The sequence below is a fragment of the Populus nigra genome, chromosome 7 (assembly GCF_951802175.1).
Source record: "Populus nigra chromosome 7, ddPopNigr1.1, whole genome shotgun sequence".
Classification (NCBI taxonomy): domain Eukaryota; kingdom Viridiplantae; phylum Streptophyta; class Magnoliopsida; order Malpighiales; family Salicaceae; genus Populus; species Populus nigra.
Genome location: NC_084858.1, coordinates 18,268,597 through 18,287,805, shown reverse-complemented (window position 1 = coordinate 18,287,805; position 19,209 = coordinate 18,268,597). Strand labels below are relative to the sequence as shown.

At 36.7% G+C, this 19,209-nt stretch overlaps 1 protein-coding gene and 1 pseudogene across 2 annotated transcripts; both read right to left on the bottom strand.

The window, feature by feature from the left end:
* Window positions 1-5,879: 5,879 nt before the first annotated feature.
* On the bottom strand, window positions 5,880-13,287 carry LOC133698180 (phenylalanine N-monooxygenase CYP79D16-like; annotated as a pseudogene).
* A 2,092-nt stretch (window positions 13,288-15,379) lies between these two features.
* LOC133699110 (uncharacterized) lies at window positions 15,380-18,911 on the bottom strand. 2 transcript variants are annotated; one of them, XM_062122255.1, is made up of 6 exons: window positions 18,805-18,911; window positions 18,600-18,644; window positions 17,902-17,992; window positions 16,655-17,219; window positions 15,881-16,020; window positions 15,380-15,674 (listed from the first exon to the last, which is right to left on the bottom strand). In XM_062122255.1, exons 3-6 carry the CDS (start codon window positions 17,971-17,973, stop codon window positions 15,507-15,509), a joined length of 945 nt encoding a protein of 314 aa, XP_061978239.1. In that variant the 5' UTR covers window positions 17,974-17,992; window positions 18,600-18,644; window positions 18,805-18,911; the 3' UTR covers window positions 15,380-15,506. The 2 variants fall into 2 exon arrangements, with proteins under 2 accessions (XP_061978239.1, XP_061978240.1); XM_062122256.1 differs by lacking the exons at window positions 18,600-18,644; window positions 18,805-18,911 and adding an exon at window positions 18,355-18,590.
* Between the last annotated feature and the right edge of the window lie 298 nt (window positions 18,912-19,209).

Sequence of the window (19,209 nt, the reverse complement as noted above, 5' to 3'; positions counted from 1 at the left end):
AGTCCGTGGAATTAGTCGAGGTACGTGCATGCAAACTGGCCCGAACATTCACGTTAAATAAAAAAAAAGCGTAGGGATTTAAGAGTAAATAAACATAACAACCGCATAAACGACCATCAATATTGAGATAGCAACATGAGAAAATGACAAAAAAAAAAGAAACATATTGTAAATAAAATGTAAATTAGTATGATCAATTGATGTTAATAGAAAGAAAGAAATAGACTTGAGTATTTAACATGAATTGACAAGTGATAATGTCCATGTCTTTTTCTGGCTCAAGTAGCTTAACACAAAATTAAAGTTTAGTTGGAAGGTCATTATAGAGATAGCTAGGGACGGACGGACGGACGGACAAGGGTTAGACGTGAGTAAAAAGTTTTCTATAATTGAACACCAAACTATCCCTTTGTTCTTACAATTCCTCACTTCCAATATTCGATCAAGAAGAAGAAGCTATGGTGATCTATCAAATCCCACCATCATGCATAGATCATCATTCCAATCGATCTCTTAACTAATCAAATATCTATCATGCCGCATTAGGTGATTTGATAACAACCACAGCTTTTCATGCAATAATCTAGTAGAGTAATTAAAACGCAATGGTAGATAAAGATTCCGACATGTTTGTTTTTGTATTTTTAAAAAAAAATTAAATTTTTTTATTTTAAATTAATTTTTTTATGTGTTTCAGATCATTTTGATTACTGATATCAAAAATAAATTTTTTAAAATAAAAAATATTATTTTAATATATTTTAAAATAAAAATTATGCTGGACACACACAACACTATCAACTTTTGCTGCCTACAGCCAGAAAGCTTACAAAAATATGAGGAAGTCCACCAGGTCCACTATGAGCGCACCTATGTGGTTGAGTTCTGAAAGTAGGCCTAACGACAGTGCCTATAGGAGCAGCAGGACCCAATGGGTCCGCCAACATGGGACCCATCCATGAAGTTGGTGAACCGTCTACTAGGGCCATTGTCTGGTCCTTGTGTGCCGTGCCGTCTATAGCTTGTTCCATAGATGATGAGGATGCGTTTGTTTCTCTTTTCTTGCTAATAATAATCACGCTTTTTAATTTTCAATCCTTCAATATCCATGGAATCTTCTTACATCAGAGGAACAATTACCTCTCTCTTGATAGAATATTAGAAAAATCCTCGTCTTTTCCTGCGAATAACCACACAAGATCTTGAAGCTCTATAGTAATTAACAAATTGATTTTTTTTTTTACCGGAACCCTTGTAGTATTAATTTGTTATGATAACTGAAAGAACTCTTGAATACAGACAACAAGATGTATTCTTCAATTGTTTAAGAAGCGATTTAGTTTAGATTAATATATAAATTTAATTAAAAATATATAACTTTACAATCAAATCCAAAATATACCTTCAAATTTATACTAGACTGCCATCTCTAAGATTTTGAAACAATAAAATTTAGGGTGTGTTTAAGAGTACGATCGAACCATGTTTCTAAAAAGTTTTAAATTTTTTTTGTTTTAAATTAATTTTTAAGTATTTTTATATTTTTTAAAGCGTTTATATCAAAAATAAAAAAAATTATTTTAATACATTTTCATGTAAAAGATACTTTAAAAAACAACTTCAATCACAGTCACGCTCTTAATTTAACCAAGTTAAATTATAAGATTTTGCATCATAATTTAATTATAAAATATAAACTCTGAATAATAATAATAATAATAATAATAATAATAATAATAATAATAATAATAATAATATGAGAATATAGTTCTCTCTGAGCAAAGTATAATTTGAACTATTTATGTTGGGAATTCTGGTTGTTTACATCACGAGTCAAGGCAGCAATCATTGACATGGGAGTACCTTGATGCAACATCAACATGCTAAAAAGTAAAAATAACATGCATTATATATAAGCCTCATCTTCCTAAATTTTAAATGGGAAACAGAGACTTCCACTACTGCATGCGTTAAAAGTTCTGAGAAGCAACCTTCGGAAGAGGCAAAGTGGGTTTCTCCTCTCCAAAAGAATGATTCAAAATGACAGCAGTTTTCTACTCTCCAATGTCTCAACGTTGCTTCGTTAATAAACCACAAAACAGTACTTTATTGTCGGAATGGTCTCTTATGGCGGCCAAAATTAATGATACCAACCTCCAAGCAATATTCTAAATTCAATACCACCAGCTTCCATTCCGTCTGTAACAATGAATATACCTCATTATAGTTTCTAAAAAAACTAAAATTCATCTCACTTATAATCTAATCTTTATTGGTTGACGTATACATTACTCCAAAATATCTTTTATCATCAAATAAATAATAATAATAAATTATTATTAACGAAATATACTTGATGATTTCTTAAAACTGACTGAGAATAACTATTGTTTTCGGAGATTTTAATGTCATCTATCTTCGATAAAGCAGTTGCATATTGTATGGTACTTTAATTGTTATGATTAATACATTTCTTATCCAATAATCCAAAGAGGGTGTTAAGAAGGCACTCTTAGATGTAACGTGCACATGTAGCATTAATTAACTGATCATGAAACAATATTATAATTAAATAATTATACAGCATACATACCTCGATTGAGGTCCACTTGCAAATATTTTCTTTAAATATTAAAAAATTGTTATCAACAATCACAAGTTATTTATTTTTATTTTTTAAAAAAATTAAAAATCTTTTATATTTTTTTAAATTAATTTTTTTTGATGATTTTAAATTGTTTTCATGTTAAAAATAAATTTTAAAAAATAAAAAAATATTATCTCAATGCATTTTTAAACAAAACACATTTTAAAAATTAACTGTTTCGTCAACACTAAACATACACGAAATGTATCTACTTCTATATGTCTATGCCCATCACAGATTTGTAAGCACTACGTACTTCTAAGGTTACGCAAATCATGAATTAATTCTTAATATATATATATATATATTAGTTTAATATAGGTATCCGGGTTAATTTGCGCGCACCTCAACTAATCCTACGGATCCTGAAGTTAACGACCATATAAGCCTCCAGTGGCTATTATATGAGTAACTATAGGACTCGAACCTGAAACCATAGAGGGAGCAAACTTCTTAGTCCCAAGTTCTTGCCACTAAACCACCATCTAGATGGTTTAATTCTTAATACTAGTCGTTTCAGTTGTGATTTTTGAAGACATTTCTCTTAAATGATAGATTTAAGTATTTATGTTCTTAACTTTCTATAGACATTAACATTATGGTAATATTATATGTAATATAATAAACCAAACCCCCTTGTTTTCTCCCCGTGAATCATTTAACAAAGACTATGCCCAATAAACAGAGTTAAAAACCCCACTTTCGCAACATATCAAAACCTTACCCCCCCTTTTTTTTTTATTAACGATATAAAAAAAACCTTTTCTACTAAAAAAAGAAGAAGGTTGGTTTCGTTAATGGAAAACAGAATATGCACTCCAGCAGGACTGCTACGCACCCACACATCTCAGGCACCACTCACCATATACTTGTTAGCCGTGGGCCAACAGTGATATCATGATTTATTTAATGAAATGAAGATTTTCTCCATTTAATAATAAATGGTCTATATAGATTGTCCAAGGTTTTATCTGTTAAGAACATATATATAAAAAATAAAAAGAAATATTTTTTAAATATCAAAGATATTATTCATGACCTTAAACCTAATCTGTTGAAAGGCATATATATCGATATGGGCTACAGCTAGAAAGCAATCAGTTTCTTGGCTCCATTTACAAGTTGGTAATTGCATAAGCAAGACATCACATTCTTCCTGCCTCTTTCGAATTCGACGTTCATGTTCTGAGCTAGGGTTATTTGCTTCTCCTTTCTCTAATCATGATAACAGCCTCGTGTTTGAATATGATTTGGCTCTATTTATTTGACTTATCGACCTAAGAATTTCTTCCTAGCTTGAAAAAAATCTACATCTTAGAGAAGCTTGGGACGTCACCCATGTCTTTAATTTATTTTCAAATATTTATTTTGAGCTATGATGATTCGACGACTGATCAAGTGGTAATTAAGGGCCGACAAACCTAATTAACAAAGATCAACAATTATTTTAGGGTTGTTGGAAAATTGAATTTCTTACATCTAGAATTGAGTAGTTTTAACTCTTAAGTGTTAAAAAAGACTTCTTCTTGTACACACAAACACAACATTAATCATAATAAGTGATTGAGTGGTTAAAGACTTCAAAGTACGTTGTTATCTCATCAAGATGCATTAAATTTGCTCCTTTTCTTTTAAAAAACTATTTTTACAGAATTTGTGAGCCCTTTGTCCATGGCATGGTTATTGGTTAATGGGAAACTCTTTGGTTCTGGTTTAATCGTCTGTTTGATAAGGTAATGTGGAGTATTTTTTAAAAGTGATTTTTATTTAAAAATAAATTATTATTTTTTATTTTTGATATCAACATATTAAACTCATTAAAAAATAAATAAATAAAATTTAATTTACTGTTTTTGATTCTCATATAAGGCAGACGTGCATGAAATTTTTGAAGTGCATGAATCAAGTACATGTAGTCAATGGTATACGCCATACCCCTAGAAAAAAAAGGGCTAATATATAGTGAGGATTTGAACATGAATTAACCCTAACTGGCTTCTCTTTTCTTTTCTTTTTTTGTTATATTTCAAAAACTCCAACTTTCCTCATCCTTGAACCTACCATAGACCAATGCCTCGTAGTAGGTCAACGGCTTGCATTTTTAAATGATGGCTTATCACCACATCAAATCTCTTGTTTTTAGTTATAAATAAGTCAAAAAAATTAAAGGGGAAGACGATGTAGAATTCCTTGTTTGAGATTATAATCTAAATACAAGTAGAATAAAATTAGATTTTTTTATTTAAAATAATTTTTAAATAATAAAAAAATATTTTAATATATTTATTAAAAAAATACTTTAAAAAGAGAGAGAGAGAGAGATGGGAAAACACAACCCACTAATATTTGATGGACTATTAATGGTCTACAGTTGTGGGCTTTATTTTAACAAGAAAAGAGTTTCAAAGGAATGGACTATTTTATTTAAATGGTATTTTAAATGACCGAAAAGGCGTTGGGCTCCGAACCAGGCCTTAGAACTTTTGTTTGATTGCCGAGTGAAGAAAACGATCAAGGCCAGCATGGAAGAGAGGATAATAATTAATAAAGCTGAAAGAGAGAGCGAGAGAGGGGTCTCAAACATGGCAACTTCAATATCAATGATATCACCACCATGGATTGGATTGTCTCATGTAGAACAAGAAGCAATGGCAACCCATCAGCTTCACTCTCTCTTTTCACTGGTTCAAGAACGAGAAGCAATTTTTCAATGAATGTGGCCACCAACTCCACTACTCGCTCAGGGCTGCTTCACTGCTCCTTTTTCTCTTCCTCTTCTCTCTCTCTTTACCTTCTTTCCTCTCATCTAAATCTTGGTATCATGGGGTTTTGTGATTTCTCCTCAAAATAGTTCAAGTAAGGGACTAATTCACGGGTGGGTATCTCTTTTGTTTGCTAACCAATCTTGATACTGAACTTCCCAAATAAATTAAGCCCGCTTCCAATAACCTAGCCTCCATTAAATTGCATAATTCTAATTACTACATGGACTTTGGACTATACAATAGAGGGTATATAGTCCCCTTTTATTATAAATTGCAATCGTTAGGATTAGGATCTTGATTCAAGAAAGGAAGTTACAGGTACACAACTATATATTACGTTAAACTTGTGTAGAACAAACTATTTATTTTAATAATAATAATAATAAATAAAAGCAATTTCATGGGAAGGGAATTGATAATAGGAATGCACGTTTGTCTGAACGTCTTCTTGAACTTGTTTTCATCATTTATTTAGGGTACAAATGTGCAGGCAAGCGTGTGATATGGACAAACAGCCCATCATGCATACCTGCGCCATGCAAAGGGTCGTGAGGGGGAAAGTAACCACAGCTGGTCGTGCGTTGTGGGAATTAATTAGTTGCAGTTACTTTAGTTGCAGTTACTTTCTTTAGATGTCTGTTATACGGGGAATTCATGGGCATTCATGACCACGTGTGAAGTGGAACAACCATGATCACTTAGTGGCACATATTCCTCTTTTATTGCTTTTAATCTGCTTGTAACTTCCAGAACCAAAGGCCTATAAAAGCTCTGGCCTACGGGAGAGAAGATATCATGAAATAAACTGTTCTTCTTTAAACTCTTCTTTCCCTATTCCTTTCTCTCAAATTCTGTTGTGTCAAGTACACATCAATTGGTATCAGAGCCAGGTTTGATCATGGAGACGCGAACTAAAACAAATACGGAATTTCAAAACGAGGTGAATGAAACTCTAGCTCGTCACGAAGCAGGGATCGATCAAGCCAATAACAACATCACCCAAGCTAATCACAGCATCGATCAAATGAATGCAACCCTGCTAACGGTGGTGGCCGAGTTACAGGCCCTTCGTCACGCACACTCTCAAAATTTCACGGAAAGAGAGGTAAGCCCATTTTTCCAAGCCGAAACATCAACCCATCGAAATTCCAACCCACCAGATTTTAACCCATCCACCCAACCTGTTATTCGGAACCCTTCACAAACAGACACTTTTCATTCCACCCAAATAGCTGACCGGAATTACACACAACTCAAGTTGTCCTTCCCAAGATTCAATGGGTTAGACCCAACGGGATGGCTATATAAAGCTGAGCAGTATTTCGAATTCAAAAATGTCCATCACCAACATAAGGTGCAGCTAGCTTCCTTTCACTTGGAAGAAGATGCTCTCCAATGGCATCGTTGGTTGAGTAAATTCCGGGGACATCTCACTTGGGCAGAATTCTTCCAAGCTGTGCTACACCGTTTCGGGCCAACCGACTACGAAGACCCTTCAGAAGCCCTCACTCGCCTCCGACAATCTACCACTGTCAGCACCTACCAGACGGAGTTTGAGAAATTGTCCCAACGCATTGATGGATTACCAGAAAATTATTTGGTTGGATGTTTCATTGCAGGCTTGCGAGATGAAATACGGTTGGATGTCAAGGTTAAACAGCCGAGCACACTATTGGACGCGATTGGAGTGGCAAGGTTGGTAGAGGAGCGAATCCAGCTGCAGAAAAGATTTACTCCAGTTCTCCGAACCGCTAGCGTCCTAACACACCCAAAAAACAACACCAGTACTTCAGTCGGCCTCCTGGGACCACCACCCATCACAGGCCCAAATCAGAAGTCACAAGGGGGTTTTACAAGAATTACCAGTCAGGAAGCTAGGGATCGGCGAGCAAAAGGCTTATGCTTCTACTGTGATGAAAAATTTGTACGAGGACACCGGTGCCAACGACCTCAGCTTTTCATGATCGAGGACACTTCTATTGGAGAGGAATTAAATTTCGAAGAAGGCGCAGACGATCTTCCAGACGTGGAACCAATCCCAGAAATCTCATTCCATGCAATTTCAGGAGCTAATCACCCTCAAACCATCCGCGTGATTGGTAGACTAAAAAACCAAGAGATTACTGTCTTGATTGATGGGGGGAGCACACACAACTTCCTCGATCAGTCTGTGGTGTCCAGATTAGGACTATTGGTGATGCGGGATAAAACCTTCCGGGTAATGGTAGCTAACCGTGAGATGATTGAGTGTAACGGACGGTGTTTGAGCCTCACAGTGATGATTCAAGGGTGCACCATACAAGCAGATTTCTATGTGCTACCAGTGGCTGCATGCCAGGCAGTATTGGGGGTGCAATGGTTAGAGACCCTGGGGCCTATTAAAACAGACTACAGGGAGCTGACAATGAGCTTCCAACAAGATGGAATCACCAGAATATTTCAGGGGCTGAGGCAGTCCCCGCCCAAAATCTTACGTGACAAAGAGCTGGTCAATATAGAGGGGTTGGGATTTTTTTTACAGATTGCCGCCGTGGAAGTAAATGAGACAACCACAGATCATCCTAATGATCTTTCACAACTACTGACAGAATTCCAACCAATCTTTGAGGCTCCAACAAAACTACCACCCGAACGGCCACAAGATCATTGCATACCGTTACAACCACACCAAGGCCCTATTAGTGTTCGGCCCTACCGGTACCCACATTATCAAAAAGGCGAAATTGAGAAGATGGTAAAAGAATTTCTAGAGTCTGGCCTTATTCGACCTAGTGTTAGCCCATTTTCATCACCGGTGTTGCTGGTCAAAAAGGCGGATGGGAGTTGGCGCTTCTGCATAGATTATAGAGCCTTGAATCAGATCACAATCAAAGATAAGTATCCCATTCCGGTTATAGATGAATTGCTAGATGAATTGCATAACGCCCGATATTTTTCGAAGCTTGATTTGCGTTCAGGGTACCACCAAATCAGAGTAAAAAAGGAAGATATACCAAAAACGGCATTCCGGACACATGATGGGCACTATGAATTTATAGTAATGCCATTCGGTCTCACTAACGCCCCTGCCACCTTCCAAGGTCTCATGAACGATTTATTCAGGCCTCATCTGCGGAAATTTGTGCTGGTGTTCTTCGACGATATATTGGTGTACAGCCACAATTGGGGGGATCATCTCTCCCATCTCCATACGGTACTCACGATCCTGTCCACAAATCAACTATTTGTTAAGAAATCCAAATGCCGTTTTGGAGTCATGCAGGTAGACTATTTGGGGCATCTGATTTCACATGAAGGGTGCAAGTGGATCCGGCAAAGACAAAGGCTGTGAATGAATGGCCCACGCCCACCACAGTAAAGGGGGTCAGAGGATTCCTTGGGCTAGCGGGTTACTACCGCAAGTTCGTAAGTGGATTCGGGGAAATCGCCGCGCCTCTCACCCGATTGTTGACAAAGGAGGGTTTCCATTGGAGTGCTGAAGCAACTACAGCCTTTAATCGGCTAAAACAAGCACTGGTGTCTCCTCCGACCTTGCGACTACCAGACTTCACACAAACTTTCATTGTCGAAAGTGACGCGTGTGGGGTAGGAATCGGCGCCATCCTAATACAAGAAGATCACCCAGTTGCTTTTTATAGTGAGGCTCTCAAAGGTTCAGCACTCACCTTGTCTACATATGAGAAGGAAATGTTAGCCATCGTGAAAGCTATCCGCAAGTGGCACACATATCTCTTGGGCAAACCATTCATTGTTCGAACAGACCAGCGGAGCCTGAAATATTTATTAGAACAGAGGATTACGACACCCACTCAAGCACGTTGGCTGCCCAAGATCATGGGGTATGACTACACGATCCAATACAAGAAGGGCAAGGAGAATCAAGGAGCGGATGCATTGTCAAGGGTGACAGAATGGAGTTGCGCGGCCATTTCAATGCCCGTAGCTGACTGGTGGGCTATTCTCCAACAAGAAGTATCCCAAGATCCCTTCTATGCTCAGTTGGACAATTCAACTTCACCTCTACATCACAAGCTTTATTTTCAACGTGATGGAGTTTGGTACAAGAAGGGACGTGTGTACCTGAGTCCTTCATCTTCCTTACTCCCTGCTATTCTGAAGGAACATCATTCCTCTCCTACCGGGGGCCATTTTGGATACCATAAATCTCTCAGTCGCCTCAAGAAAAGCTTCAACTGGCCGGGGTTACGATCGGCTGTTAAAGACTTTATTAAGCACTGTGAGGTATGTCAACGATGCAAGTATGACAACACCAAACCAGCCGGCTTGCTCCAACCTTTGCCCATTCCCCTACAGGTATGGACTGACATTTCCATGGATTTTGTGGAGGGATTACCAGTTTCCAAAGGTTTTACTGTCATTATGGTGGTTGGGGACCGCTTGTCCAAATACGCCCATTTCGTGCCATTAAAACACCCATTTACAGCATCCTCAGTGGCTAAAGCCTTCACTGATCACATTATTCGCCTTCACGGAATGCCGAAATCCATTGTGAGTGATAGGGACAAGATTTTTGTGAGTTCGTTCTGGAAAACTCTATTCCAATTGCATGGGACCAACTTGACGATGAGTTCCAGTTACCATCCTCAGACCGATGGCCAAACAGAGGTGGTTAATCGCACACTGGAACAGTACCTCCGTTGCTTCACCAGTGCACAGCCCAACAAATGGATGGAGTGGGTTTCCTGGGCTGAGTACAGTTACAACACCTCCGTGCATACCGCCACCAAACTATCACCGTTTGAGGTTGTTTACGGTGTGCCTCCTCCTTCACTGCTCTCGTATGTGCCAGGGACTACAAAAATTCAAGCTGTCGATGACCTCCTCCGCAGTAGGTCTGAACTGTTACGAGAGCTACGTCTCAATCTGAATGTCGCACGGGACAGAATGAAGATGCAGGCCGATCAAAGTCGTAAAGACGTAGTATTCAATGTCGGGGATTATGTTTACTTAAAGCTTCACCCATACCGCCAGAACTCAGTCAATTTTCGACGGTCCTTAAAACTATCCCCACGGTTTTTTGGACCCTATCAAGTGTTAGCTAGGGTGGGCTCTGTTGCCTATCGGTTGGAATTACCAGTTGGATCTTTAATCCACGATGTGTTTCACGTTAGCCTTTTAAAAATACATGTGGGCACTTCGGCCCTGGCCTTCCCAGTTCTTCCTCCTGTTTCAAAGGATTCTACACTGCTTCCCCAACCAGAGGCCATACTGGACAAACGCATCATCCAAAAGGGACGGTATCGCCCACGCAAGGAACTGCTGGTCAAATGGGTGGGGGCCCCAGTCGAAGACGCAACATGGGAAAATCAATGGCGTTTCTCCCGATCATATCCGGAGTTTATCCTTGAGGACAAGGATTTTTCGGGTGGGAAGGAATGATATGGACAAACAGCCCATCATGCATACCTGCGCCATGCAAAGGGTCGTGAGGGGGAAAGTAACCACAGCTGGTCGTGCGTTGTGGGAATTAATTAGTTGCAGTTACTTTAGTTGCAGTTACTTTCTTTAGATGTCTGTTATACGGGGAATTCATGGGCATTCATGACCACGTGTGAAGTGGAACAACCATGATCACTTAGTGGCACATATTCCTCTTTTATTGCTTTTAATCTGCTTGTAACTTCCAGAACCAAAGGCCTATAAAAGCTCTGGCCTACGGGAGAGAAGATATCATGAAATAAACTGTTCTTCTTTAAACTCTTCTTTCCCTATTCCTTTCTCTCAAATTCTGTTGTGTCAAGTACACATCAGCGTGGTTTCGCAACAGCAAGCAGTGGTTTAGCGAGAGCCATGCTATCTTTCGCGGTGGAAAGGTCAATGCTGGACTCATTTGATGGCAAACTCCAACTAAAACCATGAAGAAGCCTAGCAAATAGCATGTTCGTCATCGAACTCCCAAGGGTCACAGCCATGCACCCACGCTTTCCTGTGCTGAATGAAATGAATATATCTTAATCCATTCTCAGCCAACACAACATTCCCTGTTCCTGTGAGATGACGCTCTGGTCTGAATTCTAGTGGCTCGTCCCAAACTTTAGGGTTTCGACCAAGCCCTAATCTGCTAAGAATAACATAACTACCTTTTGGGATGAAGTGGTTGGCAACTACTGTATCAGCCATGGATACGTGAGGAACGTTAAATGGTGCAAGAGGATGCAGCCGAAAGGCTTCTCTAGCGCAGGCCTTGACGTAATTGAGTTGTGCAAAATCTGATTCTTGGACAAGACGTTGCTTCCCAACCACTCTATCCAATTCTTCAACAGCTGTTTCGAGTATCTCAGGGTTGTTTAACATCTCTGCAAATGCCCATTCACAAGCATTTGATGGATTGTCCACAGCTGCTAAGATTATGTCCTGAGAATAATAATATGTATAGTATAAAATCATTATTAAATATAGATCTAGTAATATATAATTATTTGAGATTAATAGAAAAATTATGTTTGAATTTGTCAAATAACTATCTCAACAACTCAAATTAATTAAATTTTAACTTAGATAAAAAAATAATAATTATAGTAGTCAAGATAATTAGATGAAAACTTAAAGTGATTTTATAGCATTAATTAGATAAATAGTTAAATAACCCAAACCTATCTTGAACTTTGGTTTAAAATAAATTTAATCCTGAACATTAATTTTTTTTAGTTGATTATCTTGAATTATTTTTAAAAAAATAAGTCATTTCATTAGTTTTGACTACATATAAAAGTTTAGAAACAAGTAAAAACACATGATTTAAAAAACAAATTAACAAAGAACATTAACCTGGACAAAAGGGCTTATTTTTTATATTAAAAAATAGTTATGGTGCTCAAACAAGAAAAAAAAATAAAAAATAAAATAGAAGTTAAGTTAGCTATAAGTAATTTAGCATTAAATAAGTGTAAAACTCACTTCCACTTGAGCTTTTATCTCATCCTTTGACAATAAAGAATTGCCATTGTCATCCTTTAAGGTTATTAAAACATCAAGCAAGTCCTCAATGTCTTTCTTCTTGCCATCCTTCCATTGTTGAATCCTGTCGTCAATTATGGGATCATGATACTTTTTGATGATCTTATCTTTCTCCTTCATCACCTTCTCATGACCATCTAGGTCAAGCCATGTCAAGAATGACAAAAAATCTGAGACACAAAATGAAAATAAATGACTGAGGATAGTGAAGAGTGCATCCACATGCTGCTCCTCTTCAAAACCAGGTCCACCATTCTCCATTCCCATTCCAAAATATCTTTTGTTAAACATCAGCTTCCTAATAACATTTGCACAATAATGTTGTGATGTGAATCGCAAATTCACTATGCCATCTTGATCAGACTCCTGACATTGTTTATAAACAAGACGAACAAGGTTATCACCTTCTTCAACTCTTTTTTTGTGAAGCCATTGATGCCTTGTAGGAGAAAGCACTTGTGTTGCCATGACTGACTTCATTTTCTTCCACTGATCTCCAAATGGTGATACAACTGTTGCTAGGTACCCATTTGATGCGAGATAAGAGGATATGGTTTCGGGTCTAGATGAAAATACATCATCTTGTTCTTTCAAGAATTCACAAGCAATATTAGGACAGGTGACAGGAATCACATGGATGTTTCCTAGACGGATACAAGCTATTTCAGTGTTCATTTCTTTCATGAGATTGTGTATCCATTGGTACACTGGCTTGTTTCGGAGCATTGTCGGGAGGCATCCAACAAGAGGCCATGGTCTTGGACCAGGAGGCAGTGAGTATTGCTTGACATTCTTGTGGGACTGGATAAAGGAAAATAAGGTGATTGCTAAGACAAGAAAAGGAATTGGGAAGCTCAATAAGATTGTGAATGAGCTAGTGGATGGAAAATAGTCCATGATCAAACAAGTGTGCTTGTTTTCTTCACAGCATGGTGCTATTATTGTGGCTTTATAAATATATAAAATTTTGGAAAATCTCCATTAGAGACCCTATGTGTGTGTGTGTGTGTGTGTGTGTGTGTGTGTGTCATATGATCCATATCTTATATAAATAGCGTAATAAATTTAAATTTTTGTGAGAAAAAAAACTTGGATTCTGCTTATTTCCAATATGCCTTTCAATTGTAAGAAAAAAATCAATTCTTTATTTATTTAATATAGTTTGAATAGGAAAAATATTGACCTTAATAGTGGAAAGAATTAAATTGTTATTACTGTGCATATCTTTCCCTACCTACCATGATATGTTTCCGGATTTATTTTATTTTTCCTTATTAGTGTGTTAAAGGTAATGCTTGTATTTTATGTAAATCATGCAGGTTGTATTTTATTGGTATATAGAATAAAAAAGATAAATACTAAAAAAAATAAAAACATATTTGATTGAAAAAACATAGACATAGAAATAAATCTATCTTAGATAAAGACATAGAAATATAACTATCTCTAAAATATTTTGGAGTAAATTTTTATCCCTTTAAAACAAGAAAAACAAGTAGGGCAGAAGAACATCTCCTTTATATCATAATTATTTTTGTTTTTTCTGTTCTATGAGATCACACACACACACACACACACACACACACACACACACACACACACACACACACACACACACACACACACAAGGTGTGGTTCATGAATTATTGAGACCGTAAAACAACCTAATTTTTTTATTGAAGAGAATAAAAAATTCTAACCCTAAAATTATTAGAGGATTGTAATTCATGAGGGAAATCAGGACATTGAATTAGCACAGATATAGTTTGCATTGGAAAGAGCGATTCCGCCTTTTGTTGCTATGCTTGACACTCGCAGACTCTCGTTTCCTCATTTTCAATTGACTTGGTGAATTGCTCCCGATGTTTGATCCTTTTTACAGCCTAAGGCTATACCGCAATCATCACAAGGGCTAGCCTCCATGTGAGAATAAGCCCTAGTGCATAAGTAAAGAGAGACCTGAAGAATGTTTGAATCAGCAATGACAAATTATAGCACTAGTGTTCTCGTCATCATCAAACCACCATATTTCAAAACTCATAAGTTTTGCTAGCAGTTCCTCACGTACTCTCCTTGTCAACTTTTATTCCATAACTGCAAAACTGTAGTGTTGGAGGAGACTGGTGATGAAATCTAAGAGTAGCAATGCCTAAGAAAACAAGAGACAATGTGTTGTTTGAATTGGTCAGCTATATATATATTCAATGGTGTCTACCGGAAAGTACAGTGGAGTGATATTGTGAAAGAAAAATTTCATATCGAGGTTATGGAATATTATAGAATATTTAGCTAGTTAGGATCAATTGCTATATATATTGAGATTAAATTTTTGAATTAATTTTCTACCGTCTTGATTCATAGTTGAAGATTTTTGAAGTTAATTTCATGTATGCAAGTTATATATATATAAAGTGGTGGATTTACTGAGAAAGTAGTTTGACATGAGTGATTCCACACAGTAAGCAATAATAGGGTGAACAGATCCAAGAACTTATTGCTGCTAAGCATCCAATAATCAATGCACTTCCCCATTCTGGTGCATTTATTTTCAGCAGACGCCATTGAGAAGGAGCTGGAGAGAATTCAGTCTGGTCCTCCTATACAGTGGGATATAGTTTGACATTGCTTTGGGTTTGATTGTTTTGTGCTGGACGCGCAGGCTCAATCTCTTTGGCCAGATGCATAGCCTCTCTATTTTTTTTTTTTCTAGATTTTGTTCCATTCAATCACTTAAGAAATCTTGAAACATTATTTTGGATTTTTCTTTAACTTGTTAAGGGAGGAGGGGCTGTTTCGGATATCACATGGGTTTCTTTCATTTAGACAACTGAACACAAGTTCTTGTAATGATTAGACTTTTATTACGCTGCAACCTGATAATGTATTGAACGTTTAGCTGATCATAATTCCCTTCATAATTGGTTCCATTTCTTAGACAATGATGAACTTCCTCGTGCCTTGAAAGTTCACCTGATTTTCTCTCGACCTCTATAAAATCATCAGGGATGTACTAGCCGCATTAATTCAAAGCATCTGAAACGAGTTTACATCCTTTATTTGCATGAATGAGGCAACAAAATCACTTGAATCGCCGAATTAATCATGTTCTAATTTATCTAGACAATCACCCAGTCGGAATCGCAGGGATCGTGATCTGGTCTGGTAATAACAGTTGATGCAAAACTTTCTTTCCGTTGACTGGGGTTTGGATCAAAAGCTGGTTCCTGATTGAAAACCTGATTCGCTGCCTTCCTTTTTTTGAACGAAACATTATCCAAGGTTTCCTGCAGGAAAACAAGAGAAAAGAGAAACATTGGTTATCAAAAGTTTCAACTTTTGACAGTGCAATAGCTCATTTCAAACTCTAGTGTTAGTACATCAATGCCCAAAAAAGTTCAAATTTCAAAGGATTGTATATTTAAAATTTCATGAGTTTGCTCCATATATGACCAAGACTAACCCAGTTTACAAACTTGAGAGGAAGTCATACCTTGGAAGACCCTAGTTGTCCTGCTTCATATGAAACAGAAGAAAGCTCATTGCAATCTGTAACAAAGCAACTCCCATCAAGCTTCACTGAAGAAGATGATCCCGGATTGGTAGCATCTTCAGTGGAGTTGTCTATCTGTCCTGTAAGAAGATAAGAAAGGTAAATATCATCGTAATTGCTCCTTTCTTTGATTGCAAGGTCAGCTAAATCAAGACAAACAACAAATAGTTTGTGAAATGCAAAAGATAATAAGAACTTTCATTTCTAACTTTCATCCACAATATTCTCTATCTTTTCAGATGGGAATCTCTCTCTCTCTATCTCTCCCCCACTAGATAAAAGAGAAAGTGCAGGATAGAGTTGAGCTAGAAAGTTCACAGGTTATAAAGTAAAGCCTTGAATGCTAAATGAGCTAGTGAAGTTTCCCCATAGCAAAACTAGTTCTTATATAAAGTCAAAACCTTGACCATGGATAATTAATTGTTTCCTAAAAACTATACAAGTAGGATAAGTAAAATAAACCAAGATCTCAAACTGCAGAAAGGTGGGGCCACGTTCATCGTAACGAAATGAACATTTGAATACCAGTTTCAAGACGAGACAATGGGATCTGGTTTGGAAAAATCATTGAATGGCTCAAACTCGTGGAAAGAAGGCTCTGTCCCAGATGTGGTTAGGGGGCTGCATGAGTTTCTAGGCCTACCAACGCAGATATCAATGGAGGGAAAGGAAAATTGAGGGAGTAGTTAAGAGATAGCAGAAGGAAATACTTACTGATTGATTCAGCTAAGGCCTCGCTAGAAGTAAATCCCAACTCTGGAACCTTGCTTTCATACGAGTCAACCAAATTAACAGATTTTGAAGATAGCCCATCTATTGGAATTACCTCTGTTAAAGAGTTACTTTCTAGTAGATCATAAGATGTTGAAGATAATACTGAAATGCTTAGATCTGTCTCTTCTGGGGTATCCAATGTCTCAAGCTGAACTTGCTTCTCCTCGGAACGATTTTCCTTAAGACTTGACACTGATTTTTCATATATCTCAGCAACAACCATTTCCTCCAAAGACAGATCATTCTTTGTGGCCTTGATAGGTTCAACAGAACATGAGTAGAGCAAACGACTCACGTTGCAAGGTTCCATATCAAAATGGTTTTGGACAATGCCTTCCTTTGACATTTTATCTGACTCGGTGTTTTTCACTAGACAAGAGACGCTAGCTACGCCATCCACAGTATCCTCAGACGGCTGAGGCTGCACATCTCGCACAATATCTGAGCAAAATTGCTTGACATTGGCACCTACTGTCTGCAAGTGGTCGGCATATTTCAACCCTTCCTGTCCAAGAATGTATTCAATTTCATGAGATGTTTTGGCAGAACTGACTGCAGCTAAAGCAGGAATCGGGCACCAAGCAAGCAACATGAAGGATTTAAGAGAGAGATCAGGACAATCACATCAGAAAATCAATTGTAACAAATTAAAATGAAAACCGGTACAAAGTTAATACTTTTGTTCTCAATTTTATAATTAACGAACAGTTTGGAGTTGCAGTATTAACCAAAAATTTGTATGCTGGAGGAAATTACGGAATCCTATCTTACTGTACCAGGATCTAGAGTTTTCAAGGAAATCTGTAATGAATGATGTAAGCTTTAAAGCGGCCATTCATCAGAGAAAAGAAACAGTCATCTGCCCAAAGGTGAGGCTTTTCCATTAGAAAGATGCAGGAAGGGTTTCTTCACAATAACGTCAACTGCATTATGCAGGCATGGGTGCTTTGGGCATGTTGCAGCCTCTTAATGGTGGGTAGATTGCATTAACCATTTACATATACTAAAACTGTACCTTTTCTTTGGATGAAATAAAAATATTTATGCTTTAGAAACATGATATAATCGGAAATACAATCAGTAAACATTCAGTCAAACACAAAAAGAAAAATATCAGTAGAACGCAAATAATAAAAACAATCATGGATGCATTTCAAGGAGATTGATTGTGTAAATGACAAGAATACCTGCTCCAAGATATCATCCAACTCCAAACACATAACTTCGAATTTCTTGTACATATTCTGCATCCAGGCCATACCTTTACTTTTTGTTAACCTTATCAACAAAAACAACCTGGCATTAATTTGCTTTTAGATATGGCACCTCTAACTCAGACTGTTATAAACATCTGTAGTCAGATAACTGGGAAGTCTACAATTTATATATATATATATATATATATATATATATATATATATACACACACACAATATCAGGGCTAAAAAACACCAAATCAGAAACAAAAATAGTTGAGAATGGAATATATATTTTTTTCAGCTTTTTTCTCAGTTTCTTAGGTAACTATCAGCGAGAGAGTCAAAAGAAAAGGAAGGCAACAAAAATTATTAAAGCCCGTGAGCCAAAATTAACTAGAATCCATAAGCTGGGCAACGTTGGGAAGATCAGTGATAACTCACGAATAAAAGCAGTCCAGGGACGGAGATAACAAGCACGAAGAAAGATTATAACAACTCCCTTCTCCTCCCAGAAGAAAAAATCGTGTAGCAAATATAAATTCAACCCATAAAAAAGAAAGAGACAGAAAAAGTTCAGATGATCAGCATGCAAAATTAATGACTGCAGAGTCACACTAATCTAACTCCAACAAGCCACTCAAACCAACACACACACACACACACACACACAAAGTTGGGTCACTTACAAGTTGATTGCCAGAAGCCGAAGAAAAAGAAAAGGTCTTGAATACCTTCAAAAAATAAAAGTTTCTTTACTGTACTAAACAAAGAGAAAACAAAAGTATATTTGTTTTGTAATTAAAATAGAATAGAAAAAAAACAAAAATAGACAAAAACAGAGTGTTGTTATTGATGATGACGAAAAGGAAAAAGAGTCTATTAAACACGCACTTATTAAAGTAGCTTTTTAGAGTGAAAGCCGCCTGCTCCCTCTCCTCCTCCCTCCTACAGTACAGACTACAGAGAACGAGAGCGAGAGAGTAGGCTATTTATTTTATTTAATTTATGGAGTTGTGTTTTGTTGTTGATAACAAGTACCTTTATTTATTAATTAAGAGGGGGAAATAAAAGAAATAAGAACCAATTAAAAAAAAACAGATGCTAACACTAATAATATTTTATTTGAAAGAGTTTTTAAGTTATAGTTATTTTTAAAAATATTTTTTATTTGAAAATATATAAAATAATTTTTTTATTATAAAATAATTTTTTTAATATTAACATATTAAAACGATTTAAAAAATATATAAAAAATAATTTTCAATAAAAAAATTAAATTTTAAAAAACACTCACGT